Genomic DNA, 20,243 nt, shown 5'->3' on the forward strand with positions numbered 1-20,243 from the left:
GGTGGAGCAGTGGTTAGCGTGTGTGCGGCACAGTTCCGAGGTCATGAGATCGAACCTCCTGTGTGGAGTTTGCATGTTCTCCTCGTGCTTGCGTGGGTTTCCTCCCACATTCTAAATACATGCATGTCAGGTTCATTGGCCGGTCCAAATTGTCCTTAGGTGTGAATGAGCGAATTGTCTGTCCCTATGTGCCCTGCGACTGGCTGGCAACCAGTTCAGGGTGTCCCCTGCCCACTGCCCGAGGATGGTTGAGATGGGCTCCAACACCCCCGCGACCCTACTGAAAATAAGCGGTACAAATAATGGATGGATGGATGGATTTTAATATGCAGGGTAGGCTACTAAGGTAATCTAAACGATAAAGCATAATACTGAAACTTCTCTGTTGCAGAAAACTAATTTTATTTATAATAATACGTCAGTATTTGGGGGTTTTGGTGGAGGAGGTGAAAAATGTGAAGATGGGGGAGGACCCAATAAGGGGTGTTCCGTTGGGATCCCCAAATCCCTTTAGCCCATCTTGTAAATCACAAAATCTCGCAGCCACACCCTTTCCAAACACGCCTATTTCCGGTCCTGTCTTAACCACTTCCTTCAATCACCCGTTCTGCAAAAAAAAACATTATTTTGGGTGGAGGGGCCGTCTAATGGTGTGTCCCTGCGCGCAGTGTAGCCGTTCAACCGTGAGGGGGCGTGACGCAGCGCCGCACCCGCTTCCATCGGGACACGCGGTAGGGAGAGGGAAGGGAAGGGAAGGGGGGGCTTGGATATTGTTCGAAGGGGAGAGCTCGAGAGCTTTCCACTCACTTGCTCGCACATGCTGAGGGAAGAAGCGCTCAATTGCGCGGTTGCTACGCGGAGCGCATACGGACGTTTTGGATTTTACGCACGGGTCCAGGATGCGCGGAGTTAAGACGCACGTTTGCCGGATGTATCGCCGCACGCTTTTTGCACCGTGCACCTGAATGCATCACTCTCGCTACTGTTTTTGGAGCATCATTCAAAAAAAGAACCCTCTCCTATTAATAAACCTTAATTTTAGACGCGTCATGCTTGGAGTAAAGTTTACTCTCAACTTTCCACGATGACTTGAAACATCGTCGCTGAGGATTCCAGGAGCAGCCGAGACGGACGAACAAAACAAAACAAAAACAAAAGCCTGAAAGAATCGAGAAGAGAACGCCAAGCTTCACCATGGCCATCAAGTGCGGAGCGATGGAGGTCCTGATCCTGAGCGCGCTTTCGTGGATGTGCGTGTGGGCCGAAGAGAAGATCATCTTTGACAGGCACGCTGTCTACTGGAACAGCTCCAACCCCAAGTGAGTTCGCCCTTTGGCGGTGATTGCGCATGCGCGCGCTTGATTAACTCTAATTAAGAATTTGCACCAGTGATTTGTGATGCATTTTTGGGGATTTTTCTTTTAAATGAAAAACACAGTTCTTAAAACGTGTGCCTATTGGGATTATTTTAACTTTTTTTGTTCTACGCTTGGCATGTTGTAATTCACCCAGCCAAATAGAAAAAAGACAAAAAAAACTGTTATCACATTCCTGTCAACCTCAACCATTCACTCCCCTTTATAATAATCGCAATTCCCCGTATTGAGTGATAATAAACCTTACAAACACAATATGGTGCCTTTTTACTCACAGTATCGTATGTTGAATGAAAACAAAGATAATTTGTGTAAACAAGTTGATTTGATTTACCAAATAAATGAGAAAAATAATTATCTTAGCATCTTTTGTAGTTTTTTTCCACAATTGCAATAAATTTAGGGTTGCTTATTTTACATAGCAGTGAATTTCACAGACTATCTGTTACACTGATGGTTTTTCTCTCGAACATGAACTGTCACAATGTAGTTTAATTCGCAACAACCATGTCAGAATATAAGTTACCATTATCCTCCTATTTCTCAGTATATACTTTCCTCACATGGCTGAAAACTCACTGTTAGAGTAAGGAAGGTAGAGAAATTGGCGCAAGAAAACTAATGCTTGATTGAGGATAACATTTGCTAGTGTACCGTGACAATATTGGCAATCCATGATGACCGAGAGAATCTGGATCATAGCCGAAATGAGCAGTTTGAGATCGGTCTGACAAAAAAATAATAATATTTTGTTTCATTTTTTAAATTCATATTTTTCTAGTTTAAAAATCATTATATGGCATACACAATTTGAAATGATAAAACATACAAAATACAGGGGAAACATATATGTTGACAGGTATGTTATTATCAGGTTTAATCCTAACTCATGATTCCTGGTCCATTTTTGTGCTTTGTATCTCCGGGACTTACTGTGGTCCCATTGTTTTCTTTGTCCATGTCATGATGAAAAAACAGAAACATTTTATTCCCCCCAAAAAAAAATAATCAAATGAAAAAAAACTTCATACTTAATGGACACACGCGTGATTGTAGAGGCTGTTCATATTTATTTTTCAATTGTCACTAGAGGCTAAGTAACATGACCTCTCCCTCTCTGTTTGTTTGAGCAGTCAATGGCTGTGACCATGAGCAATGATCTGGGGGATGGGAAGGGATGGCAAGACTTTCTGGGGGGCCTCTGTGAAGGCCAACATACAGCATGGAAGGAAGAAATCTAAGAAACAAATTCAAGACAAAAAAAACGTTATTTTACCTGAATTGAATTTGTAGCAGATTCCCCAAAATTTCAATTGGATGGAGTGCAATCCTATGCATTATATAGAATGTTTTTCATCCTATAAGTCTTTTCCGCCTGACTGATACATCCTGGTGAAGCAACATGTGGCTCCATGCACAAAGGGAAGTGACTACATGGTTCTCATTAAGTTTGTTAATCTTATCAGTTTGGTTCTTAAATTATGATTTAAAAATGTAATTGATGCCTTCTTGGAACAATCACTGTTAAAATTTTAAACTAAATATCAACCTTAGTGTACATGACAAGACACTACAGGTTATTCCAGGTGAAATGTTGGCAAACATGGCCCTATTTATACTGTCATTCATAATTTTGGATAATTTAGTCAAACTTCACTCCATTTTTTTCCTACTGTCACTTGCAATGCTCGTTGGAACTGGCCATGAAGATAGGCTCACCTTGATCAGCCAATGGGGTGCTTGCTTCTGAGTTTTATGAACTCTGCCAAGTGAAATGAAATGATCTGCATTTATATAGCGCTTTTCAAGTCAAGACTTCCCAAAGCGCTTTACAGTGTGCTTCACATTTCCCAATAGCGGCCGTGCAGCCATGTAAGGCGCTAACCTGCTTATTGGGGGTATTAGGGGTTCAGTGTCTTACCCAAGGACACTTCGACATGTAACACGGAGGAGCCGGGAATCGAACCTGCGATCTTTTGATCCAAAGACGAGCGCGCTACCTCCTGAGCCACTGCCGCCCCCAACAGTTGTTAAAAACAGAAGGAAAGAACGCGCTAACATTTATCTTTAGCTGAGCATTAAGAACAGGGTTGGGTAGGGTTCCTTTAACTGGATTACTTTCATTTACTTTTGGATTACTCCAATACCAAATATGCTAATAAAAGACAAAAGAAACTAAATATGAATAAAATGACTAAATTTTGTGCAGGCTTGGAATACATGGAACGGCAAAAATGATGTTGGCAAGCTGTTTGGATTTATTTTCATTTTGTTTTTGTTTTATGTTAGTTTTGCCGGAGATCAAAGAGATCAAAGCCAGGAGAGAAAGCTTACCACGTGTTGTGAGTCATAATTGTATTCATATTTAGTTTATTTTCTCTTTTATTACCTACCCTACCCAACCCTGGTTAAGAAATCATGATAGGGTCCCTCCTTAACCTCCCAACAGTAGATATTAGCTTTAGCCAAAGACGGCTTTCGCTAACAGCCCAGGCTAAGATTCTATCCCACCTTAGTTAGTAGTTCTATCAGTGGTGAGCATTTTCCTTAATATAAACAACACTGCTTGAAACTGACAAGCGTGCACACACACTTGCACACACTCCTGCAAGTATGCGTGGAACGACTTCGCAGTTGCGTCTGAAGCCATCTCAAATATTTAACAGTTGAGGGGGGAACATTTTCTCTCCTTCCCCGTGCACTTCCTCTATTTTCTTCCCTGCTCTCACACACGTGCATTCATGCACATAATGCAAACATCAGAGGCTATGTTTAAGCTATATGCGTGGTCGCCGAGGGCGATGTTATGCCATCAGGGACTGAGGGGGGAAGTGAAGTGAGTGTGTGATTGTCTGTTTGGTGTTGTTGGGGGAAGGGGGGGATATCAAAAATGCATTGCAACGAATCAAGACGGTAATGCCGGTGAACTCGCTACCCCCTTGTTCAGACCTGCTCAGTGTTCATTGAGGACATCCATCCTCATGCATTAGACTTACTCGGGCGTTTAAAGACACAGTACGGATTTGTTTTCTTAACTGCATCTTAGTATTCTCCATCTCAGGGTGTTAGGGTAGGATATATGATTTTAAATCCTACCGTTATTAGGGAATAAAAGCTACTTCAGTACAGTGGAACCTCGGTTCTCGACCATAATCCGTTTCAGAACCCTGTTCGAAAACCGATTTGGTCGATCGCCGAAAATCGTTTTTCCCATTTAAAAGTAAAGTAAAATAGTTTTAATCCGTTCCAACACCCTGAATGTTTACCACGAACGTAAACATGAAGCTAACCCAGGCTAATCGTACGTTCGCATTATCGTAATCTTCCGTGCGAAAGATTACGCTAACATGAACGTGTGAAAATAAAAAAAGGATTATGAATAGGATTTCTTACCTTTGTGGTGGACGGTGAGGAGAGAAAAATCATCAAAAGTTTTTCAACCTCTTCCAAAACTTGCGGCAGTTGCTTGCTTATAGCGCTAACTTCCTTATTCTTTACTATCGTACTGATAGTAGATTTAGCCATGCTGGATTCACTAGCAAGATCGGAAATTCGTACACCTCTTTCATATTTAGCTATTATGTCTTTCTTAAAGGCAATAGTTGTACGAACAACTTTTTCGGTCGAACACCGATTTGTCCGAACTGAGAGGCGTTTGAAAACCGAGGTTCCACTGTATGTTGTGTTTAATGTTTGTACAGTAATGTATCCACTTGTTGCATGCACATGCATAGAAGCCGGTTATACCAATCAATTTTTTTACTGAGGATGAGCAACATGCTGACAGATTAGTGCATATCTGTCAACCATGAGTGACTAAAATGGAGAAAATCAGTAAAAGAATGGCTCCAAATCTTTAGCTTTGGTTTTCAATATTGTGATTCATAATTCAGCTTACATTAGTAACCCACATATTATGATCACGGATGATTCAGATTCAGATTCAGATCTACTTTATTGTCATTCTAGTACACATGTATACAGAACGAAATGTCGATACATCTGACCCGCACAGTTTCCTTGAATGTACAGATATAAATAAAATGTTGTATTGAGTTGGAGTATTGAGTGCTAATAATATACTAAATAATTATGGCTATGTATAGTATTTTACAGTAGCGCAAATAGTGCAAGAGGAGTAGCTAACCAGATGTGCAAAATGGGCAGTCAGGTAAACAAGTCAGGTAAACAGAACAATAACACTGTAACAATAACGCTGTAAGTACAATAGTGCAGAGAAACAGATGTGCAAGGAGTGGCTAGCTATAAAGAACTGCCAGTTGTGCAAAAAGTCAAACAGAACCCACAGATGTACAGATTAGCAGCAGTTTAGATTTACTATGTGTTTGAGTGACCATTTAACAGTCTAATGGCCAGGGGGACAAGACTATTGTGGAACCTGGTGGTCCTGCACCGCACACTGCAGTACCTCTTCCCAGAGGCTAGCAGAGTGAACAGTCCATGATGCGGGTGAGAGGGGTCTCTGATAATGTTCTTAGCTTGGGATAGGCAGCGCTTCTGGCCAATGTCCTGAATGGAGGGAAGAGAAGTCCCGATGATTTTCTCTGGGATCTTTTCATAACTCTACGCATTTGTTCACAAACAATGGGGAAATTGGTTTACGTTTAGCATTGAATGTGTTAACCGGAATGCAGTTCTATACCCGAACCAATTTACTACACTAGACACCCAATACTACCCCCTAGTGGTCGGAGAGAGCATTTGGTTTCCATTTATATTTTCAAAATCATAAATTTTGAAAGAAACAACCTCGAGACCTGCTTTATTTTTTGACGCACTCATAAATGTCGCGCAGGTCGGATTCAATTAACCAAAGGGCCTGATCCAGCCCGTGGGCTGTAAGTTTGAGATGCACGGTCTAACCTTTCAATCAACTTGGCAAAATTATGTCTGCAAGGACCTTTAACACAGAATGTCTACAAGCATGCACTAAATGCTAACAAATGCAAAGTGACACATTAAAATTATCAAAAGCAAATTTTTTTTTTCTTTTCAAGAAAAAAGTTCCCCAGAAAACAAAGGTTTAAAAAACTAATATACTTAAGAGGCATTTACAGGCAACACAAGATTTAAATTCTGGTTGGGAGATATGCTACAGTATTCTGGCTCTGTAATCAGTCTCAGACCTGCCCAAAATATGAATTAATTCGTCATACGTCGTTGCCACTGTTCGACAAAGTACCGTAAATTCCGGGCTATAAGCCGCTACTTTTTTGTTCAACCCTGCGGCTTATTCAGTGATGCGGCCAATTTATGTATTTTTTCTAACAGATAAGCGCGGTTTACCGTGATTTTTACAAATGCCATATTTTTTTAACAGATCAGTTTCCTTGTGTGTTCCTAGTAGCGTTTTGCTACCCTTCACAGACACGGTTTGGGATGAAAGTTATAATATTATTTTTAAAGCTTTGAAAACTCTCTCGGTGTACCGTCTTTCTATATAAATATGTGTAATCGTGTATAATATGTATTTGCAACTGTATATTTTTGTAATGTATTTATTTTAGAGACTTATTCTGATATGTTTTCCACGGGCGAATCAAAAAGAAGGGGCGAATACAACGGGGGCTGATGGGAAGTGGAGTAAAGGTGAGACGTGTTTGTGGACGCAGCGGACAATAGTGGATATATATTTTTCCCACCCTTACCTTTGGAAGTATACATTTTTTTTCCTTGGGTTATTTTCAACGGGACCCGGACTCTGCAGGTCTGCGACATATCTTAAGTATCGGTATCATTTTACATTCAATTTCCCGGCTGTTTTTTTTGGACTGTGTACTTCATATTCAGTTACAATTGCGGGACTCAAAGTCGGGTTTGGGTTAATTTCGTGATTGTGTTACATGTTTTACTGTGGCCGCATGCGGCTTATATGCAGGTGCGGCTCGTGTAAGGACAAAAGTGGTTATCCTCTTAAAATGTGGTGGGTGCGGCTTATAATCAGGTGCACTCTATAGTCCGGAATTTACGGTAATTCAATTTTTTGCGCAAAGTCAAAAAAGAAAGATTACACCCAAAATCGGGATGTAATTTAAATGGGTCAAAAGCGTAGATATAGTGGGGGGAGGCATCTTAAAAAAATGTAAGGTCTACTCCTATAATCCAATTCAGAGTTTCGTTTATTAACACAATTCATACATAGTGGGGAGGATGGCTGTTTTTTTAAATATAGAATCGTTCCCAACATCTCAACGTACTCTAGCTCAAGGAGGCAAAAACACTCACAGAAACAGTGTACAAGGATACACACATGTACACAGTAGTGTGCTACAAGATGTAGGTCACACATCTACACAAACACAACTACACACACTGTCCATTCTGGTTGCATTGTTACTGGTTTGAGCACTCACACACACTGAGTTACACAGTTTCAGCTCCATAAACATTCACTAGCCTGAAAGAAGCTTACAGGTTATGGGGCTTTGTTCAGCTAATGGGCTCACAGAATGGCTACTTATACACAAACCTTCGCTCACAAAAACACACACATGAGCGCATGCATGTGCCAGTTCATTGGTCCAGAAGGAGCATCTTGTGTAATCCCACACATTCTCCTTCAAAAGGCGTTTTTTTACCCCCCCTCCGGTCTTTGTTCCCGGCTTGAGATTCATCTTTGAGGAAGAGCACCCGCCGTGCGATTTCCTTGAGATACGCACACACTCATTGACTAGCGTGTCGCCTCATCTGATGCCTTTCCTTGTATCTGGGGCCAAGGTGGTTTGTTTGGTCAATTGCAGAAAGCGCCAGTTTATCATCAACTGGGATTATATTTAGCAGTCTTTCTGTGTTTCGCATTTTTAGAAATTTACATAGTAGCTTTTCAGGACATTTTTAAGCTGGGGTTCATTTCAGAGATTCAGATTCAGATATACTTTATTGTCATTCTTGTACACCTGTATACAGAAAGATACATCTTACCCGCACAGTTTCCTTGAATGTACAGATATAAATAAAATGTTGTATTGAGTTGGAGTATTGAAGTACTAATAATATACTAAATAATTATAGCTATTTATAGTATTATACAGTAGTGCAAAGAGTGCAAGAGGAACAGCTAACCAGATGTGCAAAATGGGCAGTCAGGTAAACAAGTCACTATACAATAACACTGGAGTACGATAGTGCAGAGGAGAACAGATGTGCAAAGGAGTGGCTAGGTATAAGAGAACTGCCAGTAGTGCAAAAAAAACAAAACAAACAGATGTACAGATTAGACCATTAGTTTGAGGTGTCCTTAAAAGTTAAAAGTTATAGATTTTCTCTATTAAGTATATGTACTGCCCAACAGAGCAAAGAGCCCTTATGGTTTATTTTCCATTTCGCCTATCTGCTCCTACTTTTATCAGAACGGTTCGGGGCGGAACACATTAGCTTCAAGGAAAGGGGGAGCATGCTGATTACTGACGTCCGGCTCGTCCCCGCAGATTTTATTTATTTTTTTGTCAGTGTAACATGAAAATGGTGAAAGTAAGAAAAGACCTGCTTCTAGTCAAGTCCAAAAACCAACCCAAACCCCAAGAAAGATGAAAAAAGAAATAATTATTTCGAGTGCGTCTAAAAATGTATGCGTTTGCACGCGCATCTTGGACAAACTGACTAAGGCTGCAATGCTCTTACTTTTATCAGAACGGTTCAGAGCGGAACACATTAGCTTCAAGGAAAAGGGGAGAGTGCGCAAGAGAATGACGTCATGTTCTTCTCCACAGGGTTTTCTTTGTAAGAATAGCATGAAAATGGTGAAAGTAAGAAAATACCTGCTGCTAGTCAAGTCCAAACACCACTCCAAACCCCCAAAAAAGATGAAAAAAGAAACAATTTTTTCGAGTACGTCTAAAAATGCACGTATTTGGACGCACATCTTGGACAAACTGTCTAAGGCTGCAATGCTCTTACTTTTATCAGAATGGTTCCGGGCGTAACACATTAGCTTCAAGGAAAGGGGGAGCGTGCTGAAGAGTGATGTCCTGCTCGTCCCCGCAGGGTTTTTTTTTGTCAGTGTAACCTGAAAATGGTGAAAGTAAGAAAAGACCTGCTTCTAGTCAAGTCCAAACACCAAACCAAACCCCAAGAAAGATGAAAACAATAAAGAATTAATTCGAGTGAATCGACAAAATACATGTGTTTGCCCGCGTATCTTGGACAAACTGACTAAGGCTGCAATGCTCTTACTTTTATCAAAAAGGTTCAGTTTTTTTGTCAGTCTAGAATGAAAATGGTGAAAGTAAGAAAAGACCTGCTTCTAGTCAAGTCCAAAAACCAACCCGAACTCCAAGAAAGATGAGAAAAGAAACAATTATTTCGAGTGCGTCTAAAAATGCATGTATTTGCACGCGCATCTTGGACAAACTGACTAAGGCTGCAATCATGACTTTAAGCCAGGAGATGTTGGCAGAGAGTAGCACATATTAGTATTCCATGCAGCTCCCTTAACTTGTATTTTAGATTTATGATGTTTGATACCACATTTATTTCTGACTTTTACTGATACAATATCCATACAATACAAATACAATAAATACATTCAAGTCCCATCTTTCTACAAAAAAGGCTGATTGAAAAAAAAGCAATACCTTTATCCATACAAAATCTATTTCCTTAACATTGTGTTTATTTATGTGCAATTTATCATTCCTTTAATTTCAAGTTTTTGTAAAATGGCTCCTAGAATGTTACAGTAACGGCTACTGCAGTGAGTTCTGATACCTTATAAAAAAGGGGGTTGGTATCAGCACTGATGTTGAAACCTTATACCAGTAGTCAGCATCCATAAATATAAACACACTTAATTTATTATTTATATGATGAGATCAGATACTCTTTTTCCAGTAAATATGAATTTTTCTAATTTAGTTAGCGTGAAGAGCATGTAGAAAAAAAACCTTGATATTTTGCTTTGGAGTGTGACATGCTACGTTGTGCTTCATATCTGTGATTAGTTTTTAATGTTATCATTTTTGCTGGAAAACTTGGCTACTATGCAAAAAACTAGCTTTTCTCTACTATGCTATTGTTTTCAATATTTTCTTCGATGAGATTTGTGAATGATTTTTTTACATTTGTCCTGGTGAAATTTTTTCCAGATGAATCTATACTCCATATAATAAATCCTAAAATACGTGGGTCAAAAATAACCGAAATTGTGTAAAAAAAAATTGATTTATCCACATTAGAACCTTTTTTTTGTAATGTACCAAAGTTGTCAGGACCAGAACGGAAATAGGACCCACTTGCGTAACGTTTACCACAAGTTTTATTGAAGGAACGAGGAAGGGGTGCACCCACGCTCTGAAGTTCACTGGACGCGGGAAGCAGGTCGCTCTCGTACTTGTGATCCGAACACGGAAGTGGATTTTCCGTGGCAAGCGATGGCGGTGTCAGAAACGGAAAAAAAGGATCGGTAACTGGGACAGGAGAGCGAAAACGTGGTCGGGGTCGGAAGCAAGTCGTAAACCAGAACGGGAGAGCGGACGTGATTGGGGTCGGAAACGAGTCGTAAGCCAAGACGGGAGAGCAGACGTGATTGGGATCAAAACGGGTTGTAGCCGGAGACAAACGGGAACATAACGGGACAGGCGGGAGTCAGGGTCGAAAAAGGCTTGCCTTGAACACACGGAGATTTGCAGACGGACTGACAAAAAGGGGATTTACAGGACAGGGTTTAAATAGTGGGAAAGCCAATCTGTCAACAAGCTGCGGCCGGCGCCACACAGGCGGGGCCAATTGGGCGCCATGGCAACCGTGACAGAGGTATCCAATTTTATGGGTTGTTTTTTGGTCGACACTATGCAACCCAATTATAAAATATTTAGTGTTTGATATTTTGGGATACTTAAAAAGGATTGCAATTTTTCTACGAATAATTTTAAACACATAACTTATTTTGGTTGAGGTTTCAAACAACCTGAGGCAACCCTTTTTTGTTACCATAAATAAAACAAATCAATTTTTGACGTTTGTATGTAAAAGACTATATTTTAGGATGGTTTTTAAACCAACCTATCTATTTTATGTTGTTGTTGACAAAAACATTTAAATAAGCTCGGTCAAACTAACCCCATGAAGTGGATCAGTCTACTTTTCCCAAATTGGGTTATTTTTTCACCATCCCTTTTAGAGTGTACGATGCAGCCCTGTAATTTTATAAAATAACCTATTTTAGCTGATTTTTAAAAAACATTTTTTGTGCTCTTTTTGGGTATAACAGCATCCTTGAAGCAGGAAAGTAGGCTGGTAGCTGTTGTCAAGGAAACATGTTGAAAGTATCATCCTTTTAGAGTTGAAATGGTTTAAATCTGTCGAGACGTACGGGCAAGACTTTTTAATACATTTATGTTGGCCTGGAGAGGGATGGGTGCCACCAGGCTGTACTTGCCCAAGACACAACACGGTAAATGGTGCCCCTATGACTCTAGTGGTTAAGGGATCCAACCAACCAACCAACCATCATAAAAGTTCAAGCACAATGTTCGTCAGCATTACTGTTTTACGGCTGCAATCCGATCCCTAGTATAATGTAGTCACGGAATAAGCCACATTCTGTTACAAATTCGGGTTACGTCCCCGCCCTGGGAACAGTTGTCAATCGAGAACTACCAGCCTTGAAGCAAATGAACTTTTGTGAAGGTCAATTGACTTTTTTGGGCTGCAGTTAAAAGTCAGACCAGAGGCTTTTTTTCCCCTCCACTTCGACACCCCTCATCAGATTGTACCACCTCCCTGGAGAAACCAGTGCACAGACTGAGAAACGCCGTCATCATCAATTGTGCCCCGCGAGGATGGAAAGGGGTCTGTTTAGTATGTTGGCAGCAATCTGCGATGCGATGTGAAATGTTTATTTAAACACGTCCCCTTTAACTCCTCGTCCTCCCACCCGCCCAAACATGGGGTTATTGATGGCAGGTGGTGAGACGCCGCAGTGCCATCTAATGAGTTTACGTGATGAAGGAAATGTGCATCTTTATTTCCTGTTTCTGTTTTTATTTCTCTACTGAAAATGGTGACTTGATGGTACTCTTGGGAGGGGGGGTGCTCTTATATATGTCCTATAATGTGACAGATAATGTACACTACTGTTAAAAAGTTTGGGGCCACTTAGAAATGTCCTTATTTCAATGAACATAACATGAAACTACCGTATTTTCCGCACTATAAGGCGCACCGGGTTATAGGGCGCACCCCCAAAAAATAGTTTTTGGTCCTATATTTGACATACATAAGACGCACCGGATTATAAGGCGCTACAATGGGAACGTCGACAAAACAGTCAGATAGTTCAGTCAAACTTATTACCCCCTTAACATTCCCAAAGCTTGCAAAGAAGCAAATACGTGTCGTAGACACATAATAATAATAATAATAATAATTTCCTTGTATTGTCATTCTGTGTAACAATGTACACAGAACGAAATGTCGATTGCACCTGACCCGTTGTAGCGAGCCGATGCAGCCGCAGCCAACAGAGGGCGCCGCCGACCACTTTTTAAGTCTTAGGAATGACTCGGCCGGGGCGCGAACCACCATGCGGATGCGGTGTCCGTACGATGTCACTCAAATGCATCGTTCCAAATATCATTCGGAAGGTTAAACTCTTGGGATTCAAGAAATGCCAACCATTCCTTAGTTTCTATTTTCTTTTTCGCTCGCAACTTTACTGTGCATATGACGATAAACACTTGGAATTGAGTTTAATTTAAAAATAGACACTCCATTCCATCCATTATCTGCACCGCTTATTACAGAAACATCGAGTTCAGTCTGAAACAAGATACAGGGAAAATATATAGCCCGAGTAGCTCATCGAAGTCGTTGTGTTCAATAATAAACTGCAACCATGGTCCTCTTATATCCGTGAGTGTAGTAAATCCAGGAGAGTAAAATATTTACAAATACAGTACAGAATAGTAAAATACTGTTTTCTCTATGCCGTCAACCCAACTTGCTATTCACATTCATCTTTTTCGGCCAATTGTAGGCTTTGTTTTGCCCCTTTAGCCTATGCCAGCCTGTAAATGATAAAAAGGATCCGCCCCCTTTACTTTCAAATAACTTTAGCCAATAGTGATCGATTCAACTGATGATTGACACATCTTTTTCGGCCAATTGCAGGCTTTGTTTTGCGCCTTTAGCCTATGCGAGCCTGTAAATGATAAAAAGGATCCGCCCCCTTTACCTCCGAATAACTTTAGCCAATAGTGATCGATTCAAATGATGATTGACACATTGGTTAGCCAATGAAACGCCGGTAAATAAATCCCAGCATACACCGCGGACTACTTTGCGTTCGGGGGGAAATCTAGTCGGCGGCTGCTGCATTAGTTGCAATACTTTGCGACTTAATATTGATCCATACATAAGGCGCACTGTATTATAAGGCGCATGGTCGGCTTTTGAAAAAAATAAAGGCTTTTAGGTGCGCCTTATAGTGCGGAAAATACAGTAATCAGAAATATACCCCATACATTGCATATGGGCATAAGAACATAGCCATTGGACAACTCATTTGATACATAAAAGTGTGACTTTTGCATACAAAGACATAATTGTGACCCTAAACCTTTGAACGGTTGTGTACAAACAGTGTTAATCAATCTTACTGTTCAAACTTGTTATACCAGGTCAACCATGTTTGATACCATATTTTTCAGTCGGATACCTTATACTTGTATCTGTAGGAGTCTTTGATTCTGATATCACTTATACAATCATACAAAGGATTCAACTCTCTCTAAATATGACTGATATTTTTAGAGGAACACGTCCACAAACCCAAATAATACTTTGCTTTATATTGCAAATATGTTTCACTCAAGGCTAACACATCAACCTTACCTTTAGTCATCATCCTTCCGATTTCCTCTTTCTTCCACTCAGTCGCTTTACTTCCACATCCTCTCACATTTAGTGACCCTATAACTAGGGTTTGCGAGACCTTTCGGTCTCCCGCCCCCCTTTATTTGACTTGCTGTCTCTTAGGGAGTAGAGATAGAGAGGAGAGGATCCCCAGTCCCCTGGCTACCTCCACTTTAGTCGCCTCTTATGACATGCAGCGGACCATGGTGGGAGAATTCTCTTACCTGTCACGAGGAGAGGGCCCCTCACCACAGGACACAAGTTGTTTGCCTAACTTGTTTGGGTGTTTGGGCATTTGGGTTGGCCATAGTCCAAAAATGTTTGTGTGTGTTCTTTGCTATTTTTTCCCCTTTTTTATTTTCTTTGTTATAGTATGTTTTTGTCTTGCTGTCGGTCACCCCTCTTGAGGGACATGACCAATGTAGATAGATAGTTAGATAGATATTGCAAATATAAAAGGGATGGGCGATTAGAGATATCAATTATCAGTATTTGTGCCAGTACGAGCTTTTTTACAGTATCAATGTTCACTATTGTAGCTGAAATCACCACCGACTGTCCCCTCGATGCCATTTAACGATTAAGTGCCTTAATTTCAAAGAACATTAAATTGCCTTTGATTAATACAATATAAAATACATGATTCTCTTGGGATTTAAAGTTATTTCTTGCAGCAGGAATTGAATATTATTTTCTTTATGCATGGTATTGCTATGTTCTTTCAGTATTGATGACCACTTTTACTACAGCAGATTATATCTCATCTCATTAGCCGTACCGCCTATCCTCATTAGGGTTGCGGGGGGGCTGGAGCCCATCCCAGCCATCTCCGGGCAGTGGGCAGGGGACACCCTGAACTGGTTGCCAGCCAATCGCAGGGCACACAGGGACAAACATCTCATTCGCTCATTCACACCTAGGGACAATTTTGGACCGGCCAATTCACCTGAAATGCATGTTTTTGGAACGTGGGAGGAAACCGGAGTGCCCGGAGGAAACCCACGCAAGCACGGGGAGAACATACAAACTCCGAAATATGGATTCCGTTTGAAATCTATGAAAACTGAAAAAAGTCAAGCAATGTTCATGTTCAGATAGGAAATGTTGAGTGTTACAAATATCAGTTATATTTATAACTAGTTTGTTTGCTATAGTAAAAAATATGGTATTAATGAGCACTACTTTGTGTAAGAACCAGAACAAATGGTAGACCCAATCGCGTAACATTTCACACAGAGGTTTATTGGTATGTCGAGGAAACAAACGCCAGCCTTTCGGTGCTCGCTGGACAGAGGGAGCAAGCAGCTCACGAGATCGGAGCGTGATCGGAATGAAAAAGTGATTTGCCGGGATGGAAGATCGGAGCGTGGTCAGGGGCAAAAACGAGTCGATAGCCGGAGCAGGAGATCAGAAAGTGGTCGGTAGTCAAAAACGGGTCGTCAGCCGGAGCGGGAGATCAGAGTGTGGTTGGTGGTCAAAATCAGGTTGTTAGCTAGAGCGGGAAATCAGAGCGTGGTCAGTGGTCAAAAACGGGTCGTAGCCGGAGCCAAACGGAAATTCAGGAACAGACGAGTGATATACGGGTGAAAACTGGACCGCCGGGAGCCAGAGTCAAAGTGTTTGCCTTGCGTATGCAGAGATTCGCTGACGGGCTGACAGGGAGTGACTGGCGCACTGGGTATAAATAGGACGGGAATTAATCAGGCAACAAGCAACAGCTAGCACCAAACGAGCAGGTGCAAGTGAGTGCAATGAGTAATCATGATCAATACTTTGATTTGCAGTTATTTTTAAACGATAACAACAATTTCAACCTAAAAATGGCACTTTAAAATTCTTCTTTTTTTCAAATCTTAAAATTCTCTTTACCTATTCTTACATATGATGTCAATGTCATACAGCTCTGGTATGTCTTTCAATTTTAAAAAGTGTTGTGTCGGGCATCCCCAATCTACTTGAGGAAATAGATCCCTGATTGTGAGAATGCCACCAGAAGGAAGCTGATACTGGAAAAGCCTGGTATCAGCACTGGCACATCACTATTCTTAATCATTGTAAATTAATTGTATATACATTTTTTTTCCTACCCCATCATTCAACTTCATTCTCCGTCAGGGTTTTGGGGGACCCTCGTTTTAAATGCCAACTCTAAAGGGGCCTCAGCCTGTTTTTTTTTTCAGCGGGAGAATCTCACACAAGTAACTGTCTGCCTGGGCCTCCCCAGCGACCGCAAGACAAATGTGAGATGGGCTCTGAGGATTAGTGCCGATCTTCCGAAAAGACACAAGTTCGGCGGAAGCGAAATGAAGTGGAAATGGGTGGAAATGAAAGGAAGATTACTGCGGCGAGAAAAAAAAGCCCTCTAAAGGTGCACGCTCGGACGGACCCAGCAGGGGGGGCAAAGGCCAGGTATTAGGATGGGAGAGCTGTGGATGGCAATGCCTTGTGGCATTTGGAGGCCTGGAATGAGAAATTTTGAAAATCAAAGTTGGGTGTAAATGATGCTTGGTTGACAGGCAAGGGGAAACTCATGGCGGAGGAGGTTTTCAGAGTAGTTGCTTATTAAATTATACTTATTATGTTTTAAAATATTTACTCTGTGGCCGATTGGTTGTTGCAGGAATGCCAGAATTCATTTTCTTTCACTCGATCTACAAATATTCCCCCAATTCCACAAAAGAATCCAAATTTGATCAAACAGCGAGCCTATTAAACATTTTCGGCAAATAAACAACCTGCAGTTGCTTTTTAGTTTTTATGTGCACGTATTTTTGGGGGTTATTCATATAAAGTAGGCGCCGAAATGGGTCCAGAGAAAGACCATGACAAAAAGGGAATGTGTTATTAAGCCTTTCATTTCCTTCTCTGGATGTTGAAAACTGCAAAAATATAATACAGTGCGTTGAGACCATGTGCCATTATGTTCGCATAAATGAAATGCACATACTTAATACAGTATCTTTTTGAATTAATACAAAATATACTTGTACAGACTTTGTATAAACACTTATAGAAACTTAAGGAATTGCCTTGTTTATACTCTAACATGGATGGAGATGGATTGGACATGCAACCATGTTATGTCAGCCGTAGCAAAATCCATATGTTTGTATTGGGATCGCCGGAACTGGAAGTAATGTGGGAAATCCGGAAGTAGCATTATTCCGCTATATTTCTTAACACAAAGCTAAAAAAACGCCACAAACTATTTATGTAAACCACTCCCTAATGAATTTACACACATTTTTGGTCTTGACCTATATTATAAACACATTACCGTAAATTCCGGACTATAGATCGCACCTGATTATAAGCCGCACCCACCTCATTTTAAGAGGAAAACCGATTTTGTACGTACACAAGCCGCACCTGTATATAAGCCGCATGCGCCCACATTAAAAAAATGTAACACAAACACAAAATTAACCCAAACCCGACTTTAAGTCCGGCGTTTGAAACTGAATGTCCTTCATAAAAGTACACAGTCCATAAATCACAGCCGGCAAAATGAACGGAAAATGATACCGGTAGGTTTGATGCAGACCTGCAGAGTCCGGGTCCCGTTGAAAGCAATCCAAGGAAAAATGTGTATATTTCCAAGGGTAAGGGTGGGAAAAATATATATCCACTATTGTCCGTCGTGTCCACAAACAAGTCTCGCCTTTAACCCACTTCCCGTCAGCCCGCGTTTGTTTCGCCCCTTCTTTTTTATTCGCCCGTGCAAAACATATCAGAATAAGTGTCTGAAATAAATACATTACAAAAATATAGAGTTGCAAATACATATTATACATGGTTACACATATTTACAAAGAAAGACGGTACACCGAGAGAATTTTCAAATCTTTAATAATGATAATATAACTTTCATCCCAAACGGTGCATGTGACAGGGCAGTAAATGGTAGCAACACGCTAGCAACACGCTCGCAACACAGTAAACAGGTCTGTTAAAAAAACATACCGTACTTGTAAAAATCACGATAAACCGTCCTCATCTTCCTCCTTAGAACTGAAGCCATCAAAGTCGTCTTCCTCAGTGTCGGAAAGAAACACTGCAATATAGAGGTCGTCCCACGCTCCCTTATTCCAAAACACGCTTGCAACACGCTCGCTCCTTCTTTAACGGACTGCTCGATTGCTTTTAGCTCGAAAGCTGCGTCATGTGCCTTTCTTTTTGCATTTTGCATGATGAGGGTATGTTTACGCTAATTTAATTTATGCACAAGCCAAGAAGTTGCAGTCTTCCTCTGCGTATATATTCCACCGGTCTAAATCTTACCTTTTGTACTCGAGCGCCGCTGGCGGCCGTTAGAAAAGTTACATAAATTTGCCGCATCACTGAATAAGCCGCAGGGTTGAACGTTTGGGAAAAAAGTAGCGGCTTATAGTCCGGAATTTACGGTAAATTATTTATTAGAGAAAAACAATCGCCTGTAGGCCACTACAACTAACTACATCTCACAAGTGGGCAACACAGTAGTATTATAATAAAACCAGGAGAAGCGAAACTACAATAAAATAACCACGCTGAAATGAACCAGCTCACAACTGACACATTTCAACACTACCGTAGCCCCCAGACGGCGCCCATTCTTGTTTACCAAAGTCACTGCTAATTTCCATACGCCTAATCAACAATTGTACACGCTTTTTGGCAAGCAACCCCGAACCCGAGATCGTTATTTCCCCGACTCCCGGCTGGCGGAGGCAACGGCGCGAATGTACCGTCAGCTTTTCATCTGCATCCAAAGAATCCCCGGCGGGGTTTTATTTTCTCTCCCAAACAGTTGGGAGTCCAACAAAAGAAAGCCAGCCATTTGCATTGTAATCCATCAGATGAGACGTTCGAGGAGTATGTGACTCCTCGCCAGTCACGGTGACGCCCCGCTACCTCGGTCTGATCGGGTACAGGGCCGCCATGAAACTCGTTTTATACTATGCTAATGAGGATAATGAGGCGGGATCAACATATGTTCTGTCTTATCGCTCTCCGAGGTGTCCATATGTACAGTAGGAGACCTTCTGCCTGTGTAATTATGTCTTTTACACCCGCTGGCCCAACATTAATCCTCACCTCTGGTTTCATCCCGAGCTTAATCTAAACACCACTCGGAGGTTTTTTTACTACTATCAGTCACAGCAGCCGTCGTCCAATTGTTACTCGGGATATTACATGGGCGCATAACAACACAAATCCCTAACGCCGGGCTTCATTTTTGTTGTTTTCAAAAGCCAATGTAATAGTTGGAGGTAATAAATGGGAAGATGTCTCTTGTTTTGTTTCCTTGTCGCTATAGTATTGGCAACAAAGTTAATAATACTACACGATATCGGACAGACAATCAGTGTCTGAAACTTATGACAAAAAGTTAAGAGACACCAGTGCAGACAACTTTGCCTGCCCCATTTTTCACAACTTGAAACACAATAAGACGACTAAGCGCAGAAAAAAACATTGTTGTAAAGTATTAAGGATTGATATTTAAAATATATAACAGAACAACACTTAAAAATAAGATTATTATAATCTACTTATAACATTCAATGCGTGTATATGACATCGCTGTTTTCTATCTGCCATCAGTATGTACCTGTGTTTACTCATCTTCATTCATGCAATGCTTGCGTTGCATTATCTGCTACAAGCCACGTGAACTCCTCTTTCCGCGATTTTTAATGTACGTTTACCTTTTGTAGCGTCATAAATGTTTTTAGCTTCTTTTGAATCTTTCTTATGAGGCTGGGGTTTTGGCTTGATTCCTAACCACTTATCCATTTTTCTTGTGTTCTCTGTGCGTCTACTTTGGGAAATGATATGCAAATGCTCGACCTTATAACGCTCGGTAAAGTCCGGAAGCACGAAGTTATTCGATGCAGGCTTCTGATTGGCGGCCGAGTACACAACTTGCCAAACGAAATTAACCTGAAATGTATGTTTTTGGAATGTGGAAGGAAACCCACGCATGCACGGGGAGAACATGCAAACTCCACA

General features: G+C 41.0%; 1 protein-coding gene across 1 annotated transcript in view; it reads left to right on the forward strand.

The window, feature by feature from the left end:
* Positions 1 to 798: 798 nt before the first annotated feature.
* Positions 799 to 20,243, forward strand: part of LOC148351930 (ephrin-A2-like) — a 136,669-nt gene continuing 117,224 nt past the window's right edge. Inside the window, exon 1 of the mRNA XM_088354646.1 lies at positions 799 to 1,319. Coding sequence (XP_088210772.1) covers positions 1,195 to 1,319 — 125 coding nt within the window. The 5' untranslated portion in view covers positions 799 to 1,194. The remainder of the gene's footprint in view (positions 1,320 to 20,243) is intronic.

The sequence above is a fragment of the Urocampus carinirostris genome, chromosome 15 (genome assembly GCF_059441175.1).
Source record: "Urocampus carinirostris isolate Australia breed hairy pipefish chromosome 15, RoL_Ucar_1.0, whole genome shotgun sequence".
Lineage (NCBI taxonomy): Eukaryota > Metazoa > Chordata > Actinopteri > Syngnathiformes > Syngnathidae > Urocampus > Urocampus carinirostris.